General features: G+C 51.3%; 1 protein-coding gene across 1 annotated transcript in view; it reads left to right on the top strand.

Annotated features, from left to right (window-relative positions):
- Positions 1–1,162: 1,162 nt before the first annotated feature.
- Positions 1,163–25,698, top strand: part of SREBF1 (sterol regulatory element binding transcription factor 1) — a 67,413-nt gene continuing 42,877 nt past the window's right edge. The window contains exon 1 of the mRNA XM_060260544.1: positions 1,163–1,355. Within this exon, the coding sequence (XP_060116527.1) occupies positions 1,250–1,355 (106 nt within the window). The 5' untranslated portion in view covers positions 1,163–1,249. The remainder of the gene's footprint in view (positions 1,356–25,698) is intronic.

Raw genomic sequence — 25,698 nt, 5'->3', positions numbered from 1 at the left:
CAAGAACGGACCTTCTCGCCCGGGAGGATCGCTGCGTCCCACGTGCAGGGGAAGAGACACGTGAATCTCACGGGCGTGGGAACCTGCCTCCCCCTCGGTCACATGCGGGTTAAAAGGGAGGAGACGGAAACGACCACGCGGTCCCAAGTGTTTTGCTGCTTGCGGGCTGGGTTAGAATAATTCGGATTCCAAGGCGGGGTTCCGAGTAATTCGGAGAGTTTGATACCCCCCCCCCCCCCAAAAAAAAACCCACAGCGGATTTCCAAGACACGCGTTCGCCTGGCAACATTTCTAAATTGTCACTCTTCACCCACCCCCTACATTCGCGTGCAATAAAATCGCTGGTTCTCACGAGCACTGCTGGCCAAAGGAGACGCACAAAAAGTATCCTAGTCAAGGGTCTTCCTGGCTCAAGGAGGAAAGGTTCCTACACGGGTTCCTTGAGCTGTCCATCATGCTGTGACACTTCCCCCCCCCCCCAACCTGATTGCTTGCAGACATTCAACAGGTGCAGCTCTGCACGGGAGACCTTGGAGGGCGAGAAAGACGCAGCGCTTGCCTAACTCTTTTGGTCTTTAACAGAATTCCAAACGCACGGGCCGAAGCACGCGTTTCCTCGCGAGTAAGCCTGCCGCAAAGCCAACGAGCCTACTTCAGAGTAAGCACGCTCAGGGCTCGTGTTTACTGATGACTTCGCGGGATTTGTGGTGTGTGTGTATGTGGCCTGTTCCAACTGCGGTTGCGCCCCCCCTCCCCGTTCCAGTTTTGCTTCTTTTGCAAACAGACCAGTGCAGCCAACAGACTTGAAATGGGGGGGGGGGGGGCTGTTGACAGATTTCCCCTTTGGAGGCAGGGCCTGTCCATCAAAGGGATCAGGAGGCGGAGTCTAACGCCGTAGCTCCTCCCCCCTGCTCCCTCCCCAGCAGCAGGCTGGAACTCCAGTTCACAACTCCGTTCCCTCGGCTTCCCCCTCCCCTCCCGAGCCAGTCAGGGCAGAAATGGGGGTTGAAAGCAGCGCTCAGCCCCACAGCCCATAAGGCTTGCTGTTGCTATTTCTTTTGGGGGGAGAAGGGGGGGCACAGTGGATCTATTTGCAGCTGGTGGCTTCTCCGCCCAAGGAAAGGGGGCGGCCCCTAAAAGTGTCACTTGAGTTTGATTTTTTTTTTTTTTAGAAAACCCAACTTTATTGTTTACTGGGTTCCCCACCCCCCCTTGGAAGGACCCTCGGTTGGAGGGGGGGCCCGCCAAGATGAACGGCCTCCCCTTCGAAGACCCCGTCCTGCACGGTCTGGACTCCTCCCTGACGCTCCACGAAACCAGCGAGATTGACACGGCTCTCTTGAGTGACATTGACGGTGCGTACTCGAACGGGTGGGGAGGTGGATGGGGGGGTGGAGAGGGGGGGGGCTTCTCTCTCAGCCCCCTGGGCCTGTGAATGGGGCAAAAAGAGACCCGTCCCACGGAAGGAAGCCCCTGGAGAAGGATCTGTGCGCATGGAGAGAGTCTTGTTTCTTGCAAACAGGAGCGCATGGAGAGAATTGCGCTTCTATCCACAGGAGCGCTTGGAGAGAATTGCGCTTAGACGCACAGGAGCTCCGGAAGGCGTGTTCTTTTTCGGGGGAGGGGGTGGTGGTCTTACATGCTTTCTGTTTTCAACACCGCCCAAGTTAGCTTTGCTCTCCAGGTCCTTTTGGGCACATGCTCCACGCCTCCCCCCCTCCCCCTCCTCGTGATTTCCCTAGAAACGTCTCCAAATCAAAAGCGTGCCTGGAATTGGAACCCGCGCGCGCGCAGAGAAATAGGAGCTGCAATTGTCCAGGCGTTGCTAGCCAAGGGGGGCGCTTGCGGGCCTGGAGAACGAAGTTGGGGGACCGGGGGTGTGCGCGCGTGCCTGCGTGCGCTTATGCGCTCTTCACCTGATGTGTGGGGTGACCGGGCTTGCGGTGCGCTCGGGCTGTTTCCTCCCGGAGCCTCCCTCCTCTCTCCTTGGAACACCTGCCTGCCCAGGAGACCAAAACTACTGGGTTTTTGATGCAACCTCAGCAGCGTGGTGCATTTGAAATAAGATTCGGTGGAAATCCATCTCTCTCTCTCCCCACCCTCCCCGTCCCATGTTCTCGCTTGGCAGCTCAATTCTCTTCCTTCACGCCCCGCCCACTTCTGCCCAGAGGGGGCTGACGTCACCAGTGGGGTTACTGTCGGTCAGTCCTTCTCTCTCCTCTCTCTCTCTCTCCCCCCCCCCCCTTATGCAAGGCAAGACGGAAACTGCTGTTGGGTTTGCAATCGGCTCCTTGCTTCTTTCCAAGAAGCTCATTGTGGTCAAGCTGTTTTTCTCCACCTTCGCCAGGGCTGGGGCCGCGAAATTGTTCTGCTTTTCTGGCTGCTGGGTGAACGCCCGGTGGACTGCGTGGGAATTTCTCATGGGAGGTGGCAAAGCGCCTAAGAGGAATCCTTTAAGCCCTCTTCGGTCCCCCCCCCCCCCAGCTGCCTGGCCATTAAGGGGGCTTGGGCTCCAGAACCTATTAATCAGGACTCATTTGGGGCAGGCGCTCGCAGGAGAGGAGCTCCGGAACTTCGGGCTGCCACCTCCCAATTCAGGAAAGATCTAGGGACTTTTAGGGTGGAGCCGGGAGACTTTGTGGGTGGAGCCGGGAGCAAGGGTGTGACAACTGAACTCCAAAGGGAGTTCTGGCCATCACATTGAAAGGGACCGCACGCCTTTTCAATGCCTTCCTTCCATAGGAAACAAGGAAGGATAGGGGCAACTTCTTTGGGGGCTCACAGAATTGGACCCCCTGGTCCAATCATTATGAAACTTGGGGAGTATTTTGAGGAGAGGCACTGGATGCTATGCTGTAAATGTTGTGCCTCTACCTCAAAAAACAGCCCCCTCAGACGCCCCCCCTCCAAACCACAGATACCCACGGATCGATTCTCCAATATACCATACGGGAATCGGACTCCATAGGGAATAATGGAGTGCCCAGCAGACATTTCCCCTTCTGCCCCCCACCCCCCCTTTCTGATGACCCTGAAGCAGGGGGAGGGTCTTCAAACCTGAGGATCCCCTGCCCCCACTTGGGCATTAGCAACCCCATTGGAACCTCTAAATTTTATTGTGCTCTTTCTTTCTTACCTCCCCCCCCCCCCGCAAATACTTGCTTCTGGGTTCAAACTCCCTGTGAGAATTTTGCCGAATTCTAAGACCTAACAAAACTTTCCAATATTTTCCCCCGCAAAAAATGGGAAAATAACCGACACATCTAAAGCAGACGGATGGAAATCTTCCTTATGCCACTGTGGATACATAAGAGAAAGAAGTTTAAAAACGATGATGGGTGTAAGGTTTTATTGTGACAATTCTAGTTCAAGAAGCATTTTAAGGTAGATGCTGAGCTGATATCATTTAGCACACCTTCGGAGGTTGTCGGTGTATGTGTGACATATGCAAATAAGTTGCGCTCTTTTTCTACAAGATGACCCCTGCTATTAATAGATGCCTAGAAAAGGTTATTTTGTGCCTGTGGCGGAACCGGCCCGATTCTGCCTTCAGACCCGGTCCCGTCAGCTCCCTATGGAGTCGCCAACTCCTGGAGGGAGCTATTTCTCCTCCTGCCCCTTGGGCTCGCTGCCACCACCTGCTCAGTCCCGGGGTTCAGATTGAGAGGAACAGGACTCCCAATCCCCCTTTCCAGCTATGAGGCCCGGCCTCAAGGTCCTCTGCCACCCTGTACTTGGGTTTCACAGAGACCTCAGCGCTTCTTTGGGGCACCCCTGGAGGATTGGCACCTTATCCAACTGCATGCCTTCCCCCTTCCCCGGGGCCCCCTTCTTAAAAACAGCGTGGTCTAAAGCGGTCTGGGGATCTATGTGGTACAGAGATTGACTGCCAGCATTTAAACAGTAAAAATATATTTATTTAAAAAGAGAAACAGATAGGAAAAGAAAAACAAAACAAAAACAGTTGCGTTTAAAAGGTTAGCACAGCACAGCACACGCACAGCAAACAGCCTGACAAACAAAATGTGTTATAAACGCGTCCTGCTGGCCCTGATCTAAACTTGCCCTGTCTTGTGAATTACTTACTTAGTCTGCCTGCCTGGGGGCCTCCCAGGCAGGAGCCTCCGTTGCTCACCACATGCTCGCTCGAGCGCTGGCTTCCAACTGCCCCTCTCTTCCTGCTAACACACATGCAAAGAACAAAAGCACTTCCTGCCTCTCTAGAAGACTTTCCCCCTAGCGTTGTTGGTTTGGGTCTGGAAGGGAGGGGGGGAGTGAGGGGAAGGCTACAAAGCCTGCTGAGGGATTTACTGACCCCTGCCAAATGAAGCACCACCACTGACTAAAATGGCGTTTCTCCACAGTGCCTTTATACTGTGTCAGGAGTAGAAGCCTGCTGTCTGTTCTCCTTCTAAAACTGCTGTTTACCCACCAGAGATACTGGCCCAAACCTTTAACTGTATCTTGTCTTGCGGTATTTATTCATACAATTTATTGGCACCCTGCCTTTCCCCCGCAACACGGACCCAAAGCAGCTCCTCTTCTTTTCTTCTCCATTTTATCCTCACAACAACCCTGTGAGGTAGCTTAGGCTGAGAGAGCGGTCGCCCAGCAAACTTCCACGGCACTCGTGGGGATTCGAACCCGGGTCTTCTTCCTTTATCCTAGTCCGACGTTCCTCTTTTTTTTTTCTTTTGTGAGTACTGTGTGCGTGTGCGTATGCGTTCACTTGCTGGGCAGTCAGGATCGACTGCTTGTTTCAGAGCGGTATGTATGAAGAATGACAACCGTGACAATATAACTGTTAGCGACCCAACCCAAAATGCTGCGACAGTAACCAAGATTGACATAAACAACCAAATTCCCAAGGTCGAATCCACTGGTTACAATCTTCAGTAGAGTGGATACCATGGAAAAGCTTGGAAAGGAGAGCCAGTTTGGTGTAGTGGTTAAGTGTGCAGACTCTTATCTGGGAGAACCGGGTTTGATTCCCCACTCCTCCACTTGCACCTGCTAGAATGGCCTTGGGTCAGCCATAGCTCTGGCAGAGGTTGTCCTTGAAAGGGCAGCTTCTGGGAGAGCCCTCTCCAGCCCCACCCACCTCACAGGGGGTCTGTTGTGGGGAGGGGAAGGGAAGGGTTTGGTGTAGTGGTTAAGTGTGCGGACTCTTATCTGGGAGAACCGGGTTTGATTCCCCACTCCTCCACTTGCACCTGCTGGAATGGCCTTGGGTCAGCCATAGCTCTGGCAGAGGTTGTCCTTGAAAGGGCAGCTGCTGTGAGAGTCCTCTCCAGCCCCACCCACCTCACAGGGTGTCTGTTGTGGGGGAGGAAGGTAAAGGAGATTGTGAGCCGCTCTGAGACTCTTCGGAGTGGAGGGCGGGATATAAATCCAATATCTTCTTCTTCTTCTTCTTCTTCTTCTTCTTCTTCCATCGATATGAATTATAGTCCTTATACAAGTCTGGGCAATTTCTGATGTCCATGGAAATCCGTGCATTTGATATTCATACAAAATCCCATAATCGTCGCTACAAGGGTGTCGACTGAGCTCCTGTTTCAGTGGTTTTTCGTCAGGCAAGGGATCAATCGAGCAGTCAATATGCCTCTGGGATTCAGAGGATTAGTGCCTCTGTGGCGCAGATGGATAAAGCTGCGGTACTGCAGTCCAAGCTCTCTGCTCACGGCCTGAGTTTGATCCCGGTGGAAGCTGGGTTCAGGTAGCCGACTCCAGGTCGCTGGGGGGAAAGCGTAGATGGCTGGGGAAGGCAAGGGCAAACCACCCCGTAAAAAGTCTGCTGTGAAAACGTACGTCAACCCAGAGTCGGAAACGACTGGCGCTTGCACAGGGGGCTACCTTTAACCTTTTATGTGGAGGTTCCCTTCAGTCACCACGACCACTAACCATTGATAGACCCAACCTCCGCGATTCTATCTATAAGGACCCAAGTCCGTTCTGTCTTGATTAGTTTGGGTTTGGTTCGGGTCACCTTGAGTCGGTCGGCGTGTTGGGCGCATTTGAAGATCTCGCCGAAGAGGCAGTTATTTTTGCATCATTGCTCCTCTTGTCTGGGTGGAATCACCGGCGCCTCCTCATTTCTCGGGCGGTGGACGAAAGGGGTTTATTTCCCAGATCTCGGAGACCCGCTAAAGTCCTCAAGCTTGGAGAGGAAGGTCTGCTTTTCCTAAGCTGCTTTGGAGCGTTTCAGGCCACATCCTGCAGCTTGGCCTGATCCAGCAGGGCTCCACTTTCTGAGTGAGCTTTCTTGGAAACAGGATACTGGGTTCAGTGGACCTTTGCCCTGATCCTGCAGGGCTGCTCTTAGGGTAAATAGGGCATCCTCTAGGTAGTAGTTATTCACAAGCATGTGTAAGAAGAGGCCTGCTGGATCAGACCAGTGACTAGAAGAAGAAGAAGATATTGGATTTATATCCCGCCCTCCACTCCGAAGAGTCTCAGAGCAGCTCACAATCTCCTTTACCTTCCTCCCCCACAACAGACACCCTGTGAGGTAGATGAAGATATTGGATTTATATCCCGCCCTCCACTCCGAAGAGTCTCAGAGCGGCTCACAATCTCCTTTCCCTTCCTCCCCCACAACAGACACCCTGTGAGGTAGATGAAGATATTGGATTTATATCCCGCCCTCCACTCCGAAGAGTCTCAGAGCGGCTCACAATCTCCTTTATCTTCCTCCCCCACAACAGACACCCTGTGAGGCGGGTGGGGCTGGAGAGGGCTCTTCCAGCAGCTGCCCTTTCAAGGACAGAGTCTCAGAGCGGCCTACAATCTCCTTTCCCTTCCTCTCCCACAACAGACACCCTGAGAGGTGGGTGGGGCTGGAGAGGGCTCTCACAGCAGCTGCCCTTTCAAGGACAACCTCTGCCAGAGCTATGGCTGACCCAAGGCCATTCCAGCAGCTGCAAGTGGAGGAGTGGGGAATCAAACCCGGTTCTCCCAGATAAGAGAGCTCAGGCAGACCCAAGGCCATTCCAGCAGCTGCAAGTGGAGGAGTGGGGAATCAAACCCAGTTCTCCCAGATAAGAGTCCGCACACTTAACCACTACACCAAACTGGCTCTCCAAACTGGAAAGGTGGATTAAAAACTTGTAACCACTAAAGAAGGAGAAGAATAAATAAAGAAGGAGAGAGATGCTGGGATCCAAGAGAACCTACTTAGTATCTCTATTAAAGGTAAAGGTAGCCCCCTGTGCAAGCACCAATCGTTTCGGACTCTGGGGTGATGTTGCTTTCACAATGTTTTCACGGCAGACTTTTTACATGGTGGTTTGCCATTGCCTTCCCCAGTTATCTACGCTTCCCCCCCAGCAAGCTGGGTACTCATTTGACCGACCTTGGAAGGATGGAAGACTGAGTCAACCTTCAGCTGCCTACCTGAACCCAGCTTCCACCAGGATCAAACTCAGGTCGTAAGCAGAACTTAGGACTGCAGTACTGCAGCTTTACCACTCTGCGCCACGGGTGACCAAACATGTAGGAGATGGTCGGAATTTCCTGGACAGATCATCGACTTATGCTACACCTGTTTCAAGCCTTTATCAACAAGGAATATTCCACAATATTTATACAATACACAGTTTTACAACACTCAAACAAAACTCATAGGGACCCGAAGTCTCCACAAGATGCTCTTTCGATTATGGCTCAAGCTCCCAAACAGCTCAAAGCCTGTGTATTGTATACATATTGTGGAATATCGCTCGTTGATAAAGGCTTGAAACAGGTGTAGCGGAAGTCGACGACCTCTCCAGGGCATTCTGACCATTTTCTACACGTGAAAAATTGAATTTTCTGTACAATTCTAGTTGCCGCACCTCAAAAAAGATGCAGCATTGGGGAAAGTGCAGAAAAGGACAACTAGAATGATTAAAGGTCAGGAACACTTTCCCTAAGAAGTAAAGTTTAAAACGGTTGGGGCTCTTTAGCTTGGAGAAACGTCGACTGTGGGGTGACATGAGAGAGGTTTACAGTATTATGCATGGGATAGAGAAGGCAGAGAAAGAAGTCCTTTTCTCCCTTTCTGACAATACGAGAACTCGTGGGCATTCAATGAAATTGCTGCGCAGTCGGGTTAGAACTGATAAAAGGAAGTCCTTCACCCCAAGGGTGATTAACACGTGGAATTCACTGCCACAGGAGGTGGTGGCGGCTACGAGCATAGACAGCTTCAAGAGGGAATTGGATAAGAAGATAGAAGATATTGGATTTATATCCTGCCCTCCACTCCGAAGAGCCTCAGAGTGGCTCACAATCTCCTTTACCTTCCTCCCCCACAACAGACACCCTGTGAGGTGGATGGGGCTGGAGAGGGCTCTCACAGCAGCCGCCCTTTCAAGGACAGAGTCTCAGAGCGGCCTACAATCTCCTTTCCCTTCCTCCCCCACAACAGACACCCTGTGAGGTGGATGGGGCTGGAGAGGGCTCTCACAGCAGCTGCCCTTTCAAGGACAGAGTCTCAGAGCGGCCTACAATCTCCTTTCCCTTCCTCCCCCACAACAGACACCCTGAGAGGTGGGTGGGGCTGGAGAGGGCTCTCACAGCAGCTGCCCTTTCAAGGACAACTTCTGCCAGAGCTCTGGCTGACCCAAGGCCATGCTAGCAGCTGCAAGTGGAGGAGTGGGGAATCAAACCTGGTTCTCCTAGATAAGAGAGCTCTGGCTGACCCAAGGCCATGCTAGCAGCTGCAAGTGGAGGAGTGGGGAATCAAACCTGGTTCTCCTAGATAAGAGAGCGATGGCTGACCCAAGGCCATGCTAGCAGCTGCAAGTGGAGGAGTGGGGAATCAAACCCGGTTCTCCCAGATAAGAGAGCTGTGGCTGACCCAAGGCCATTCCAGCAGCTGTAAGGGGAGGAGTGGGGAATCAAACCCGGTTCTCCCAGATAAGAGTCCGCACACTTAACTATTACACCAAACTGGCTCTCCAAACTGGATAAGCATATGGGGCAGAGGTCCATCAGTGGCTATTAGCCACAGCCTATCGTTGGAACTCTCTCTCTTCTTGGTGATTGGAGGGGGGCACAGTGGGAGTGCTTCTAGCCCCACTGATGGACCTCCTGGTTTTTTTGGCCACTGTGTGACACAGAGTGTTGGACTGAATGGGCCACTGGCGGGATCCAACATGGTTTCTCTTATGTTCTTATGAATGCCTTTGCATCTACTGGAGACTGGCACTGAGTCCCTTTTGAATACAAGAAACTGACACTTTCATGAAGGGACTTGTTTCTCTTCATTGTACTGTAAATTTATACAAATATTAGTCATTTGTCGCTATAACCCTTGGGTTGTGCTCATGTTTGTTTCCCCACATGGGATTGGCTACCGTGGTACAAATTTCATTTTGTTTCTGTCTGAAAGCTCACGTGGACGCAAAGTGTGCTTCGCTTTTAAAATGCCCCAGACTTTTGTTTTATTTTGCAATTCTGGGCCAGTAGGTCAGGGTTCCTCGTATCTGTTGCAAAAGGGGTTCTTTCCTTGTGCTCTGACCCAAGAACTGGACCTTGTCTGTAGACTGCGGAGTGCGGCCTCAGCTCCAGGGCTCGACTTTGGGGATTTTGTGCCGGAGAAGGCTTGCTCTGGGTCTGGATTCGAATCCAGGTCCACGCAAATCAAGAAATCTGAAAGAAGATGAACATTACTTCTAGAGAAGCTGCTTAAACAGGAGTGGGATTTCCTCCCAAAAGATACTACATAAAAACGTTCCCTGCTCTATTCTGGGAATTAAATATTCTACCAATTTGATCCACCTCACTGTCTCAATATGGGGGCAGCTCCAAACGGAGAAGGTGATATATGATCACACTGTAATACACTGCCAACAACTGAGAAGGGTCATTTCAAAGGCTTGATCCACTCTGTAGCTCAAAAAACCTCTCAAGGTCTAACCAAAAGCTTGGCAAAGCCAGTCGAGGCCCTTCAGTTCCCCTCTCGTGCCACCTCAATAGCCTGGGCGGCTTTGCCGGAAGAGACGTTGCCCTTGCGCACACTTTTGTGTGAAGTGCTGTGCCATTTTGCCAGCCTCCTGCTGTTGCCGTAGTGCTCATGTGCTACGGTTGCCAACTCCAATTCAAGAAATATCTGGGGACTTTGGGGGTGGAGCCAGGAGACATTAGGGGTGGAGCCAGGAGACTTTGGGGGTGGAGCCAAGATCAAGGCTGTGACAAGCATCATTGAACTCCAAAGGGAGTTCTGGCCATCACATTTAATGGGATGGCACACCTTTTCAATGCCTTCCTTCCATAGGAAATAATGAAGGATAGGGGCACCTTCTTTTGGGGCTCATAGCATTGGACCCCCTGGTCCAATCTTTTTGAAACTTAGGAGTTATTTTGGGGAGAGGCACTAGATGCTATGCTGAAAATTTGGTGCCTCTACCTGAAAAAACAGGGGGCCCCCCGAGCCCTAGATATCCGCGGATCAATTCTCCATTATTTTCTATGGGAATAAATCTCCCTAGGGAATAACAGAGTTCCCAGCAGACATTTCCCTCCCCTCCCCCCGCTTTCTGATGACCCTGAAGCGGGGGGGAGGGCCTCCAAACCGGGGGATCCCCTGCCCCCACCTGGGGATTGGCAACCCTATCATGTGCTTTGCGTGTATTATTCCACCCCCCCTTCCCCCACTTCATGGCCTGTCCTTTGTGGGCACGCTCTCAACATTCTGAAACTGGGTGTGGTTCCTTTACAGTGGTCTACAATCTGAACTCGGGTCCTTTATTCCTTTATCCATCGCTACCTCCTCTGGCCACGAATTCCACGTTTTAATCCTTCTCTGCGTAAAGCAGTGTTTTCTTTTGCCCATCCTAACCTACGGCCCATCAGCTTTGTTGATGCTCTCATGTCCAAGGCTCCCTCTAAGTTGTGGAGTCTTGTGAGCCAAAGTTCTACTCGGTGAGCTGCTGCATCAGTTAGCTTGCTCTGGGGCCATTTTCCCTGAGCTAAGTCAAATTGTGTGAGCCGGAGGCTGAAAAACTGTGAGCTCGCTCACACTAACTCTGTTTAGAGGGGACACTGTTCATGGCCTAGTCTTTTGGGAGAAGGAGAAAAAGTTCTCTTTGTCAACTCTTTCCATCCCGTGCATAATTTTATAAAACCCCTATCATGTCCCCCGCTTAGTTATCCCTGGTGCAATCCTTGGCGTGTCCAGATAAAAAACTCAGTTTGGAAAAGGGCCAGTTTGGTGCTTAAGAAAGTACAGATCGCTGTCCATGTGTAGTGGAATGAGGTAGACAGACTGTGGAATACTTTAGGTTGGACATTGCAGCTTACATTTTTCAGTGTACCTCCACGTCAAAAACTCCCTGCTAGATCATAAGAACATAAGAGAAGCCATGTTGGATCAGGCCAGTGGCCCATCCAGTCCAACACTCTGTGTCACATAAGAACATAAGAGAAGCCATGTTGGATCAGACCAATGGCCCATCCAGTCCAACACTCTGTGTCACATAAGAACATAAGAGAAGCCATGTTGGATCAGGCCAGTGGCCCATCCAGTCCAACACTCTGTGTCACATAAGAACATAAGAGAAGCCATGTTGGATCAGGCCAGTGGCCCACCCAGTCCAACACTCTGTGTCACAGAAGAACATAAGAGAAGCCATGTTGGATCAGGCCAATGGCCCCTCCAGTCCAACACTCTGTGTCACGGAAGAACATAAGAAAAGCCATGTTGGATCAGGCCAGTGGCCCATCCAGTCCAACACTCTGTATCACAGAAGAACATAAGAGAAGCCATGTTGGATCAGGCCAGTGGCCCCTCCAGTCCAACACTGTGTCACAGAAGAACATAAGAGAAGCCATGTTGGATCAGGCCAATGGCCCCTCCAGTCCAACACTCTGTGTCACGGAAGAACATAAGAAAAGCCATGTTGGATCAGGCCAATGGCCCATCCAGTCCAACACTCTGTGTCACAGAAGAACATAAGAGAAGCCATGTTGGATCAGGCCAGTGGCCCACCCAGTCCAACACTCTGTGTCACACAGTGGTCAAAAAACCCAGGTACCATCACCATCAGGAGGTCCACCAGTGGGGCCAGGGCACCCTGTTGCTCCTCCCAAACACCAAGAAGAAAGCTAGTCCACTCTTTTCCTTTCTGGACTACATCTCTCCTTGCAGGGAGTCAGGCAGCATTCGAAACCAGTACTCTCCCCTTTCATTCTGCCGTGTCTGTTGATGATTGCCTCCCACGGAGGGTGTGTTGATCTTTGAGGCAGTGCGGGCGTATCAGAATGGGAGTCTGGACCTGTTGGTTTGTCAAGTGGAGGCTGTCCCACTTACTGGGCAAACTTGTGTTGCTAAAGGGCCCGCCGAAAAGCAAACACATCCTGGTGATTTTGAAAGGTAACTTGGAGTCAGTCGTTTTTCAGACACGGACTTTGTCACAGGTCAAAGGGCATGTTCTGTTTTTGGAAGGGCGGGCAGAGACGTATCTGAATTCTCCCAGCTGGCAGGACTTGTGTTTGGGTGCTGTCAGCAAATAGGGTTGCCAAGTCTGACTCAAGAAATATCTGGGGACTTTGGGGGTGGAGCCAGGAGCAAGGGTGTGACAAGCACAATTGAACTCTGAAGGAAGTTCTGGCCATCACATTGGAAGGGACGGCATGCCTTTTTAATGCCTTTCCCTCTATTTGGACTAAAGACGGATAGGGGCACCTTCATTTGTGGCTCGTAGAATTGGACTTGCTGGTCCAATCTTTTTGAAACATGGGGGGTTTTTTTGAGGAAAGGCACCAAATGCTGTGCTGAAAATTTGGAGCCTCTACCTCAAAAAACAGTCCCCCTCCCAGGTACCCATGGATCTGTTTTCCTTTATACCCCCTGGGAATCCATCTCCATAGGAAATAATGGAGTGCCCAGCAGACATTTCCTTCCCCCCCCCCCGCTTTCTGATGCTAAGTGGGGGGAGGGCCTCCAAACCGGAGGATCCCCTGCCGCACCTGAGAATCGGCAACCTAACCAGCAAAGGACAAATCTACATTGCCTCTTCTAGTTCTCCTCCTCAAAAATCAAAATGACCGTTGCCATCGTGCCCCATCCCTTTGATGCCGGTAGTCAAAATTTGTTTTTTCAAAATGTTACCATTTACTTCAATTATACGGCACTTATCTCCCCAGGGGGAGACCCCCAGTGGCTTAGAGCTTCCCCGCTTTTCAGGTTCAGCCTCATAACATATGAACATATATGAACATATGAAGCTGCCTTATACTGATTCAGACCCTTGGCCCATTAAAGTCAGTATTGTCTTCTCAGACTGGCAGCGGCTCTCCAGGGTCTCAAGCTGAGGTTTTTCACACCTATTTGCCTGGACCCTTTTTTGGAGATGCCGGGGATTGAAACCTGGGACCTTCTGCTTCCCAAGCAGAGGCTCTACCACTGAGCCACCGTCCCTCCCCTGACCAGCAGTGGCTCTCCAGGGTCTCAAGCTGAGGTTTTTCACGCCTACTTGCCTGGACCCTTTTTAGCTGGAGATGCCGGGGATTGAACCTGGGACCTTCTGCTTCCCAAACAGATGCTCTACCACTGAGCCACAGCCCCATTCACGGCTCTCCAGGGTCTCAAGCTGAGGTTTTTCACACCTATTTGCCTGGACCCTTTTTTGGAGATGCCGGGGATTGAACCCTGGGACCTTCTGTTTCCCAAGCAGAGGCTCTACCACTGAGCCACCGTCCCTCCCAAAGTGTGTGCTATGCTGCGGATTAGTAGGAAGGGGACTGCATAGTGTTCCTGTATAAATCGATGGTGCAGCTTCATTTGGAATAGCGTGTACAAGTCTTGACACTGCGCCTCAAAAAAGATATTCTAGCATTGGAAAAGGTTCAGAAAAGAGCAACACAGCAAAGATGATTAAAGGGATGGAATGCTTCCCTGTGTAGAAAGGTCCAAGAGGTTAAGGCTCTTTAGCTTGGAGAAACTGAGGGTGTGACACAAGAGGTTTACAAAATTATGCATGGGATAGAGATGGCTGAGAAAGAAGTATTTTTCTCCCTTTCTCACAAAACAAGAACTCCCGGTGAAATGAAAGAGCAGTTGGTTTAGAACAGATGAAGGGAAGTAGTTCTTCATCCAAAGAGTCATTAACGGGTGGAATTCACTGCTGCAAGAAGTTGTGGCAGCTGCAAGACTTGACAGCTTCACGAGGGGACTGGAGAAACATCTGGAGCAGAGGGCCATCAGTGGCTATTAGCCACAAACTATTGAGGGAACACTCTTGATGCTTGGGGCGGGGGCAAGAGTGAGAGGGCTTCTGGAGTTCTGGCTCCGCTGCTGGACCTCCAGTTGGCACCAAGGTTTTGGCCACTGTGTGACACAGAGTGTTGGACTGGGTGGACACCTGGCCTGATTCAACATGGCTTCGCTTATGTTCACCTATGGCAGAATGGAATTTGGTCTCTCTTCATTCTTTGTACTCCTTTTCATCCAGTTGCATCCTCTAACAGCGGTGTGGAACTCATTTGCTATGAGGGCCGGATCTGACATAAACGAGACCTTGAGGGGCTGAGCCATATGAACATATGAAGCTGCCTTCTACTGAATCAGACCCTCGGTCCATCAAAGTCAGTATTGTCTACTCAGACTGGCAGCGGCTCTCCTGGGTCTCAAGCTGAGGCTTTTCACGCCTACTTGCCTGGACCCTTTTTAGCTGGAGATGCCAGGGATTGAACCTGGGACCTTCTTCTTACCAAGCAGAGGCTCTACCACTGAGCCACCATCCCTCCCCATTGTCGGGTTGGGGCATGTGTGTACCTAAGATTAGGTAGGAGAGATCTATATTTTATAAAGAGCGCAGACAAACACAAATATATTTATTAAAACTTAAAACACGCTTAAAACGTTAGCACTCATTGGTCTTAAGGATGCTTTCTTTGTATTTCTCCCATGGGATCCAGGGGACTGGGGGAGGGAGCCTCAGCCAATGGAGAAAATAGAGGTATTGCTCTGTAGTTTCTGAGCAGTTGAGCAAGCCTTGCAAAGCAAACTCTTATGCAGAAGGAAGTAAGATATAAGAAGAAGGAATCAGAGGACAGCCAGTTGCTTGGGGACCTGATAGGAGCCTTCCGGGGGCCTGATTTGGCCCCCGAACTGCATGTTTGACACCCCTGCTCTAATACTTAGGCCCAGGGCGGTCTGTTCCCAGTCCAGCCATTTCATGTTTTTGATTTTTGTCCTCCTGCGATCGACCTTTCCGATGATAACAAAAACTGGTGAAGATCACGCGATGAGAAAAGGTGAACGTGTGCAGACCTTTCTAGGTCTGACCAGGGCTGGCCCTCCCGCTAGGCGAACGAGGCATTTGCCTAGGGTGCTGGGCTGGGGAGGGCACCAAATTGGGCCCTCGTGCCCTGGTGCCATGGACAAATGCCCAAATTTTGCCACCTGGCTGGCGCGCAGTCTCTTTATCACTCCCTGAGTTTCCTCGGATGCTCAGAGAAAGATACAGAGACTGTGTGCTGGCCAGAAGCCCTCCCTGCCCCTCTCCGACGATTCTGATAATCAGAGATAGGTGGGGAGGGCTCTTGGCCAGCGCACAGCTTCTGTATTGGGGGGGAAGCGCAAAAGGGGAAGGGAGGGGGCAACGCGGAGGGGCAGAGCCATGGAGGGGGCGGTGGCTGGCAACTCTGCCTGGGGTGCCGCACACCCTAGGGCCAGCCCTGGTTCTGAATACAAACAACCAAGTGGCAGGGGGGCAGAGGAGAGTCTTGATAAAAGGATTATCAAGCGATAAACAGGATTTCCCCCTCTCCCACTCCAAATGCAGAACTTTGGGGGCCCACACAGTGCAAAAGTTTAGAAGCTGGCGAAGCTTTGGGAATTATATGCTGGAACGCCTTGCTATAAGATGAAAGGTGCTTGCTAATCTTTAAAAACAAAACAGGATTGAACAAGTCCTGGAGGGATATGAGTCTGTCAAGAACCATTGACTGTGATACTTAAATGGAATGCTCAGGGGCAGTCTAGCTTGCAGTTCCAGATGCTGTGTGCCAACAGAGAGAGATGAAGAAGAAGAAGAAGAAGATATTGGATTTATATCCCGCCCTCCACTCCGAAGAGTCTCAGAGTGGCTCACAATCTCCTTTCCCTTCCTCCCCCACAACAGACACCCTGTGAGGTGGGTGGGGCTGGAGAGGGCTCTCACAGCAGCTGCCCTTTCAAGGACAACCTCTGCCAGAGCTATGGCTGACCCAAGGCCATTCCAGCAGGTGCAAGTGGAGGAGTGGGGAATCAAACCAGGTTCTCCCAGATAAGAGTCCGCACACTTAACCACTACACCAAACTGGCTCTGCACCTAACTTGTGAGTGTCTTTGAAACCCCCTGGCTGGGTGAAGGCAGGGCCCCGATGTCCAGTCTGATCCAGAAAAAGCGATTCTTAACATGCTCAGAGTGGCAGACTTTCTGTGATTTTCTTTTTTCCCCCCATCTTAGCCAATGGTGACTTTTAATCCCCTATTAGGTTTAGAACAGGGGTGGCCAAACTTGCTTAATGTAAGAGCCTCAAAGAATAAATGTCAGATGTTTGAGAGCTGCAAGACAGGAAGGGAGGGGGGAAGGAAGGGAGGGAGAAAGGATGGAAGGATATAGATGGGGGAAGGGAGAGAGGAGGGAGAGGTGGAAAGAAAGCAACTTCAACTTTAAATGCATTTTCCAAACCAGCTGTCGGGGTAGTGGGAGCTTCAAGAGCCACACAATATGTATGAGCCAGAGTTTGGCTCCCCTGGTTTAGAATCACAAAAGCTGCCCTGTTGTTGCATTGCCCTTTGCTGTGTTTCGTTTCGGAAGAGGTTGAGGGTGGGCTGGAGAGATCGGCAGCTCTTTCCCGCACTCCTGCGCCTGGGTCCTTTGCGGCCACTGGGCTGGCACTTCTTTCCAAACTGCAAAAACACTTCGTCGGATCGTCTCTGCAGATCAGGGTGGCTCGTGAAAGGCCCAAGAAGCTGGTCTTTTGAGGGTCTGTTGGCAGCTGCGTCCAGATCTGTATATTATGCCGTCACGACATCGCTAGATGCAACGTCAGATACACAGGGCCGTCGCGATTGTAGTGAATGTATTGGAGGGAGCAGAAAAGAACAAGGCTAACTTAAAGCCTTAAGGATATTTGTGGCAGGGGAGGAGTTTGGGGAGTTCTCTGAAGAAGTGAGCGGCGACTCCCAAAAGCTCACCCCCTGCCACAAATTTGGTTATTCTTTAAGGTGCTCCTGAACTTTCCGTCTTTTCTCCTGCTATAGACAGAGCTTGATTTGTGTTGGAGGTAGGGTTGCCAGTCCCCAGGTGGGGACAGGGGATCCCCTGGTTTGGAGGCCTTCCCCCTGCTTCAGGATCATCAGAAAGCGAAGGGGGGTGGAAATGTCTGCTGGGCACTCCATTATTCCCTATGGAGACGATTCCCATAGGGCATAGTGGAGAATTGATCTGTGGGTATCTGGGGCTACAGCACCAACCCTAAATCAGACTTTTCCCTGCAGCCACTGTGGCCGGACCTGCCTGTCCCGCATTGGTCTTGTCAGCCACCAGCGAGCCTGCAGCAGACGTGGACTATTGCACCCTTCCTAAATCTTCGTTCGCGAAGCCAAGCCGAGAGAGAGAGAGAGATCTGGGGCTCTGGGGGGAAGCTGTTTTTTGAGGTGGAGGCATCACATTTTCAGCATAGCACTCTCCCCAAAATACCCTCCAAGTTTCAAAGGATTGGACCAAGGGTTCTAATTCTAGGAGCCCGCAAAGGAAGGCGCTCCTCATTATTTCCAATGGGGGGAAGGAATTTAAAAGGTGTGCGGTCCCTTTCAGTGTGATGGCCAGAAGTCCTTTTGGAGCTCAATCATGCTTGTCACAACCTTGCTCCAGGCTCCACCCCCAATATATCCTTGCTCCACCCCCCAAAGTCTCCTGGCTCCATCCCCAAAGTCCCCAGATATTTCTTGAATTGGACTTGGCAATCCTAGATGGCATACAGTTGCCAGGTGTGTGTTGGAAAATAACTGGAGACTTTGGGGGTGGATCTGGGAGAGGGCGGGGTTTGATGAGGGGAGGGGCCTCAGCATGATACAGCAATGAAAGCTGGAGGTCTCCAGGCCCCACCTGGAGGCTGGCAACCCTCGACTGGCAACTGGGTTGGGAAATTCCAGGAGTTTTGGGAGGTGAAGGCTGGGGAGGGCAGAGTTTGTTGAGGGGAAGGAGCTTGGCGGGGTGCAACGCCACCCAATCCGCCCTCCCAAGCGACCATTGTCTCCAGAGGGAACCGATCCTTGCAGTCCGGAGATCAGTTGAAAATCTGGGCGATCTCCAGGCGCCAGCTGGCAGTTGGCAACCCGAGCTGGAGGCTCTGCCTGTTCTGAAAAGAATTCTTTAAAAACCCAGAGAGCTAGAACAAGAGACCTCTCCCCATCTGCATAGCTCCTACTTTCCAAAACGTACCCATCCGACTCCGGTGGTGAGGTTAATCCAGCCACTGACCTAGAGTAACCCCTCTGGCCTGCGTTGCAGCGGGGAAAGGGTTAATCCGGGCTGCCCGGCAGTAACCTCGGGTGCCATTCACCTTGGAGGCTGCGGGGCGGGTGGAAAGGCCTGCGCGTCTGGCTGCTGAAGAGCCTGGCTGGGCCCTGATTGGTCAAGGCAGCATCACCTCATGCTAAATCCGTGATTCACAATTCCGCCCTCATTCCAGCGGGCTGGGAGGGGGGGCAGAGAGGAGGAGGAGAGCGTGCCCAGAGAGAGAGAGAGAGAGGTGCTCCTTTCCAAATAAATAAATCTCTTTCTCTCTCCAGTCCCAAGTTGCACACTTTCCCACAACCAGAAGAGCTGGTCTCCTTTGCACACTGCAAGCCGGGCCCCTCAGGGGCCTGCGCAACTTCTCTGCCACAGCTCTCGCGGGCCAGCCGGGATGGATTGCACTTTTGAAGGTATCCCCCGCCACTTCCCCCTCCCTTTCAGAGGGGGCACAGTTGGACTCTCAGAAGTGCCTCCCCTCTGCCTTGCGCAGAGGGACATCTTTTCTTGGCCCGTTTGGTGAAGTGGTTCGCGGACTCTTACCTGGGAGACCCGGGTTTGATTCCCCGCTCCTCCTCTTGCAGCTGCTGGAATGGCCTTGGGTCAGCCAGAGCTCTGGCAGAGCTGTCCTTGAAAGGGCAGCTTCTGGGAGAGCTCTCTCAGCTCCACCTACCTCACAGGGTGTCTGTTGTGAAGGAGGAAGGTAAAGGAGATTGTGGGCTGCTCTGAGACTGTCCTTGAAAGGGCAGCTGCTGTGAGAGCCTCTCCAGCCCCACCCGCCTCACGGGGTGTCTGTTGTGGGGGAGGAAGGTAAAGGAGATTGTAGGCTGCTCTAAGACTCTGTCCTTGAAAGGGCAGCTTCTGGAAGAGCACTCTCAGCCCCACCTACCTCATAGGGTGTCTGTTGTGGAGGAGGAAGGTAAAGGAGATTGTGAGCTGCTCTGAGATTCAGAGTGAAGGGTGGGATATAAATCCAACATATTTGTTGTTGTTGGGTGGGGGGGACCGTTTTGGTGGCCCTGGGCTCTCAGCACTGTAAGTTGCCTTGAGTTCCACAAGCTAACCCCCCCTTCGCCTGGGCAGTCACAGCAGCTCCGCTCCCTCCACCCTTCTACAAGAGAGAGAGGCAGTTTGGTGCAGTGGTTAGGTGCGCGGACTCTTACCTGGGAGAACCAGGTTTAATTCCCCACTCCCCCAGTTGCAGCTGCTGGAATGGCCTTGGGTCAGCCATAGCTGTGGCAGAGCTGTCCTTGAAAGGGCAGCTTCTGGGAGAGCTCTCTCAGCCCCACTGACCTCACAGGGTGTCTGTTGTGGAGGAGGAAGGTAAAGGAGATTGTGAGCGGCTCTGAGATTCAGAGTGAAGGGCGGGATATACAATTTTTTTCTTCTTCTCCTTCTCCTCCTTCTCCTTCTCCTCCTTCTCTTTCTTCTCCTTCTCCCTTCTTTCTTCTTGCTGCTGCTGGTTTATCAAGTGGTCGTGGTGAGTTAGGCTGGGTCCCAAGCTTGAGGACCCCCTTTCTGCACAAGGGAAGCTCCTGTTGGGGGGGGGGTAGGGAGAGGGAACCGCTGGCTGGTTGTGGAAGAACTGGATCTGAACTGGCTTGGGTTTGCACGAGGGTCAAAACAAGCCAAAGTGGAACAATTCTATGAGCAGCGCCTTTGAAGGGACTTGTTGACAGCTTTGGAAACTTTCCCCATTCTCCCCCTCCCCCCACTCATCTTAATTCCATTTGGACACTGCTGACTTTTGATGTGGAGGAGCCTGAATCCCAGCCTGGGGAAGAAACAAGGAGCCCCTGCCTCCCAGCCAGGTGGGAGACTGAAGGGAGGGACCCACCCGGAAGAGAATCTCCAAATTTGTTCAGAGGTTTAGGCATTTAGCATACATAAAATTGCCATAGCGTAGTATACATGTTATCTCGAGCAAGAGGGGTAGCATGAGGACACACACGAGAGAGGAAAACCTAAATCTGTTCCCCCTTCATCCCTCCTGTTAGCTGTTTCCACCTCACCCCACCCCTCTTCCTCAATACCTTTCTGTTCTTGGGTTTCTCAGTAGCCCCCTACTGAATCTTCAGGTGGGTCCCTTGATGTACACTGCAGTTCCGGTGCCAGCCAAAATACAGCCCGAACCTTCTCCGAAATGATTATTCGTTTTAGTGTAGCAGTTAAGTTGCATAGACTCTAATCTGGGAGAAATGGGTTTGATTCCCCACTCCTCCACTTGCAGCTGCTGGAATGGCCTTGGGTCAGCCAGAGCTCTCTTATCTGGGAGAACCGGGTTTGATTCCCGATTCCTCCACTTGCAGCTGCTGGAATAGCCTTGGGTCAGCCAGAGCTCTCTTATCTGGAAGAACCGGATTTGATTCCCGATTCCTCCACTTGCAGCTGCTGGAATGGCCTTGGGTCAGCCAGAGCTCTCTTATCTGGGAGAACCAGGTTTGATTCCCCACTCCTCCACTTGCAGCTGCTGGAATAGGCTTGGGTCAGCCAGAGCTCTCTTATCTGGAAGAACCGGATTTGATTCCCGATTCCTCCACTTGCAGCTGCTGGAATGGCCTTGGGTCAGCCATAGCTCTCTTATCTGGGAGAACCGGATTTGATTCCCCACTCCTCCACTTGCAGCTGCTGGGATGGCCTTGGGTCAGCCATAGCTCTCTTATCTGGGAGAACCGGGTTTGATTCCCTACTCCTCCACTTGCAGCTGCTGGAATGGCCTTTGGTCAGCCATAGCTCTCTTATCTGGGAGAACCGGGTTTGATTCCCCACTCCTCCACTTGCAGCTGCTGGAATGGCCTTGGGTCAGCCATAGCTCTCTTATCTGGGAGAACCGGGTTGGATTCCCCACTCCTCCACTTGCAGCTGCTGGGATGGCCTTGGGTCAGCCATAGCTCTCTTATCTGGGAGAACCGGGTTTGATTCCCTACTCCTCCACTTGCAGCTGCTGGAATGGCCTTTGGTCAGCCAGAGCTCTCTTATCTGGGAGAACCGGGTTTGATTTCCCACTCCTCCACTTGCAGCTGCTGGAATGGCCTTGGGTCAGCCATAGCTCTCTTATCTGGGAGAACCGGGTTGGATTCCCCACTCCTCCACTTGCAGCTGCTGGAATGGCCTTGGGTCAGCCAGAGCTCTCTTATCTGGGAGAACCGGGTTGGATTCCCCACTCCTCCCCTTGCACCTGCTGGGATGGCCTTGGGTCAGCCATAGCTCTCTTATCTGGGAGAACCGGGTTTGATTCCCCACTCCTCCACTTGCACCTGCTGGGATGGCCTTGGGTCAGCCATAGCTCTCTTATCTGGGAGAACCGGGTTTGATTCCCCACTCCTCCACTTGCAGCTGCTGGAATGGCCTTGGGTCAGCCAGAGCTCTCTTATCTGGGAGAACCTGGTTGGATTCCCCACTCCTCCACTTTCAGCTGCTGGAATGGCCTTGGGTCAGCCAGAGCTCTCTTATCTGGGAGAACCAGGTTTGATTCCCCACTCCTCCACTTGCAGCTGCTGGAATGGCCTTGGGTCAGCCAGAGCTCTCTTATCTGGGAGAACCAGGTTTGATTCCCCACTCCTCCACTTGCAGCTGCTGGAATGGCCTTGGGTCAGCCAGAGCTGTCTTATCTGGAAGAACCGGGTTTGATTCCCCACTCCTCCACTTGCAGCTTCTGGAATAGCCTTGGGTCAGCCACAGCTCTCACAGAGTTGTCCTTGAAAGGGCAGTTTCTGTCAGAGCTCTCTCAGCCCCACCCACCTCACAGGGTGCCTGTTGTGGGGGAAGAAGATCGAGATTGTGACCACTCTGAGATTCAGAGGGGAGGGTGGAATATAAATCCAATGCCGTCGTCTCCTCCTCCTCCTCCATAAATGCAGCCATTGCAAGGAAGTTTGGAGGCCTTTTGACCCCACATTACTTATTTTTTACAACCTTTCATTCTTCTGCAAACCTGGGTTTTGGCAAACTCCTGAAGGGATGATAATGAGCATGCCAGCTGGGATCTGGGAAACCCAGGTTCGATTCCCGACTGTGCCACGGAATCTTGCTGGGGGGCTGGGGCCAGTCAAACACTTGCAGGGGTGTTGTGAGGGTAAAATAGAGGTGCGGAGAATATTGTCAGCTGCTTTGGATCCCCAGGGCAGGGGAGAAAGGTAGGGTAAAAATCAGGGATGTCAGACATTTGGCCCGTGGGCCAGATCAGGTCTCCAGAGGGCTCCTGTCAGGCCCACAAGCAACTTACTGTCATCTGCTTCCTTCTCCCTCTCTCTTGCTTCCTTCTGCATCACAGCTTGCTTTGCAACCCTTGCTCAATTGCACAGGAGCTACAGACCAAAGCCTCTATTTTCTGTACTGGCTGACCAGCGCATGAAACAACTTATGTACAAAACCTCCCAATGCCCAGCCATTTCATGTTTTCCCCTGGGTCTTAGGCTGAAAGCATTGGCCACATAAGATTTCTGTAATGAATGTCAATAAACCAAAAGTAGGGTTTGCAGCTTACAGGTACACACCTAAAGAACATCTGAAGATAGATCCAAGTGGGTAGCCGTGTTGGTCTGAAGCAGTAGAACATTCTGAATAAAACTTTGTTGGTATTAAATGTGCCACTTGACTTCTACTTTGTTCTACTGAACAGCACTTGAACAGCATACTCGAGATTGCTACAGCACAGACATTGTCTCCAGATTTTGATGCAATAATTCTGAGTAAGAGGCATTAGTTATCAGAGACTGTTACATAAACAGAATGTTGCAAGGGTGCTAATGCTTTAAGCTTTAAAAAATGCTTTAAGCTTTAAGTTTTAAGCTTTTAAAAAAATCTTTAATTGTGTTTGTCATATGAGCATATGAAGCTGCCTTCTACTGAATCAGACCCCCCTCGGTCCATCAAAGTCAGTCTTGTCTACTCAGACTGGCAGCGGCTCTCCAGGGGTCTCAAGCTGAGGTTTTTCACACCTATTTACCTGGACCCTTTTTACTTGGAGATGCCGGGGATTGAACCTGGGACCTTCTGCTTACCAAGCAGATGCTCTGCCGCTGAGCCACCATCCCTCCCCTGACTGGCAGCAGCTCTCCAGGGTCTCAAGCGGAGGTTTTTCACACCTGGACCCTTTTTACTTGGAGATGCCGGGGATTGAACCTGGGACCTTCTGCTTACCAAGCAGATGCTCTGCCACTGAGCCACCGTCCCTCCCCTGACTGGCAGCAGCTCTCCAGGGTCTCAAGCGGAGGATTTTCACACCTATTTGCCTGGTAACTTTTTAGTTGGAGATGCCGGGGATTGAACCTGGGACCTTCTGCTTACCAAGCAGATGCTCTACCACTGCACCATTGTCCCTCCCTTTAGACATATGAACATATATGAACATATGAAGCTGCCTTCTACTGAATCAGACCCTGGGTCCATCAAAGTCAGTCTTGTCTACTCAGACTGGCAGCGGCTCTCCAGGGTCTCAAGCTGAGGTTTTTCACACCTATTTGCCTGGACACTTTTTAGTTGGAGATGCCGGGGATTGAACCTGGGACCTTCTGCTTACCAAGCAGATGCTCTACCACTGCACCATTGTCCCTCCCCTTAGACATATGAACATATGAAGCTGCCTTCTACTGAATCAGACCCTGGGTCCATCAAAGTCAGTCTTGTCTGCTCAGACTGGCAGCGGCTCTCCAGGGTCTCAAGCTGAGGTTTTTCACACCTCTTTTCCTGGACACTTTTTAGTTGGAGATGCCGGGGATTGAACCTGGGACCTTCTGCTTACCAAGCAGATGCTCTACCGCTGAGCCACCGTCCCTCCCCTGACTGGCAGCGGCTCTCCAGGGTCTCAAGCTGAGGTTTTTCACGCTTACTTGCCCGGACCTTTTTTAGTTGGAGATGCCGGGGATTGAACCTGGGACCTTCTGCTTACCAAGCAGATGCTGTACCGCTGAGCCACCGTCCCTCCCCTGACTGGCAGCGGCTCTCCAGGGTCTCAAGCTGAGTTTTTTCACACCTACTTGCCCGGACCTTTTTTAGTTGGAGATGCCGGGGATTGAACCTGGGACCGTCTGCTTACCAAGCAGATGCTCTACCACTGAGCCACCGCCCCTCCCCAAACTGATCAGGAGTGTGGATGACTCTACCTTCCGCAAGGCAGCTATCAGGAAAAAGTCACCTTTATAAAGTTTATATCTGTGCTACCTGGCGTTACATTTTATGACCCCTGGCCCAGCCTGATAGCTCTCATTTATGTCAGATCCGGCCCTCATAACAAGTGAGTTTGACACCCTCGGTATAAACGCAGTCTATAAAACAAGTCGCTGATGTGGCTGGCCAGATTGGTGCAGGTCTAAATTATCTGCACAGCGGCAAGAACGGGAATATTAAATATAGCGACGATGCGGAGACTGGGAGAACCGCAGGTTCATGAATAGGGTTTTTGTTCGTACCATAAGATACGGCTTTGATTAGGAACTTGGGTCTCGGTTATAGTCTGAAGGGGTGGATTGTGGTAACGACGAGAAAACAAAGGAATGGGAGGAAATTTGGCGGCAAAATATTCAATTAACTAAATCAGCGATCTTTAAGAAAACCTTTATAAGATTGGCAAAGATTTACACGAATTATTCTAACAAATGTTGGAAATGTGGTAGAATAAAGGGTACCCTTTTTCACATATGGTGGCAATGTAAGCACGCAAAAAAATTTTGGGCTCAAATCCATGATTGGTGCCAGAAAATTCTTAAATTAAGATTCTCTCACACTCCTGAGCTCTACCTATTGAGTATTGTTAAAGAAAAAATATCGAAGTCATCGAAAAAAACTGTTATTCCGTGTTGTAACGGCGGCCAGGATGTTATACGCTAAGTATTGGAAATCCCCTAAAATACCTGATAAGAATGAATTTTTATTTAAACTCTTAGAAGCTGCCGAACTTGATATGCTAACGACTAGACTAAGAGAGGGAGACCTACAGATTTGTAAAAAGACATGGGACCCGTTAGACTCGTGGTTAAATCGCATGGGATTAGATATGAGGAATCTGAAATGGAGCTTTGGATAGGCCCCTCCAGCTCAAGGTGAAGGGAGGTTGGGTGAGGGAGATGGATTGTTTGTTTGTTTCTTTGTTTTTCATCTATTTCCTATTGGTATATGTACCTAGGCCAAGGCCTATACGTTTATATGATGCTTGTTTGATTGTTTGTTTGTCTTGTTCAATAACATATATTTAAAAAAAAGAAAG

The sequence above is a fragment of the Heteronotia binoei genome, chromosome 20, assembly GCF_032191835.1.
Source record: "Heteronotia binoei isolate CCM8104 ecotype False Entrance Well chromosome 20, APGP_CSIRO_Hbin_v1, whole genome shotgun sequence".
Classification (NCBI taxonomy): domain Eukaryota; kingdom Metazoa; phylum Chordata; class Lepidosauria; order Squamata; family Gekkonidae; genus Heteronotia; species Heteronotia binoei.
This window is presented reverse-complemented; position numbering and strand designations above follow the sequence as displayed.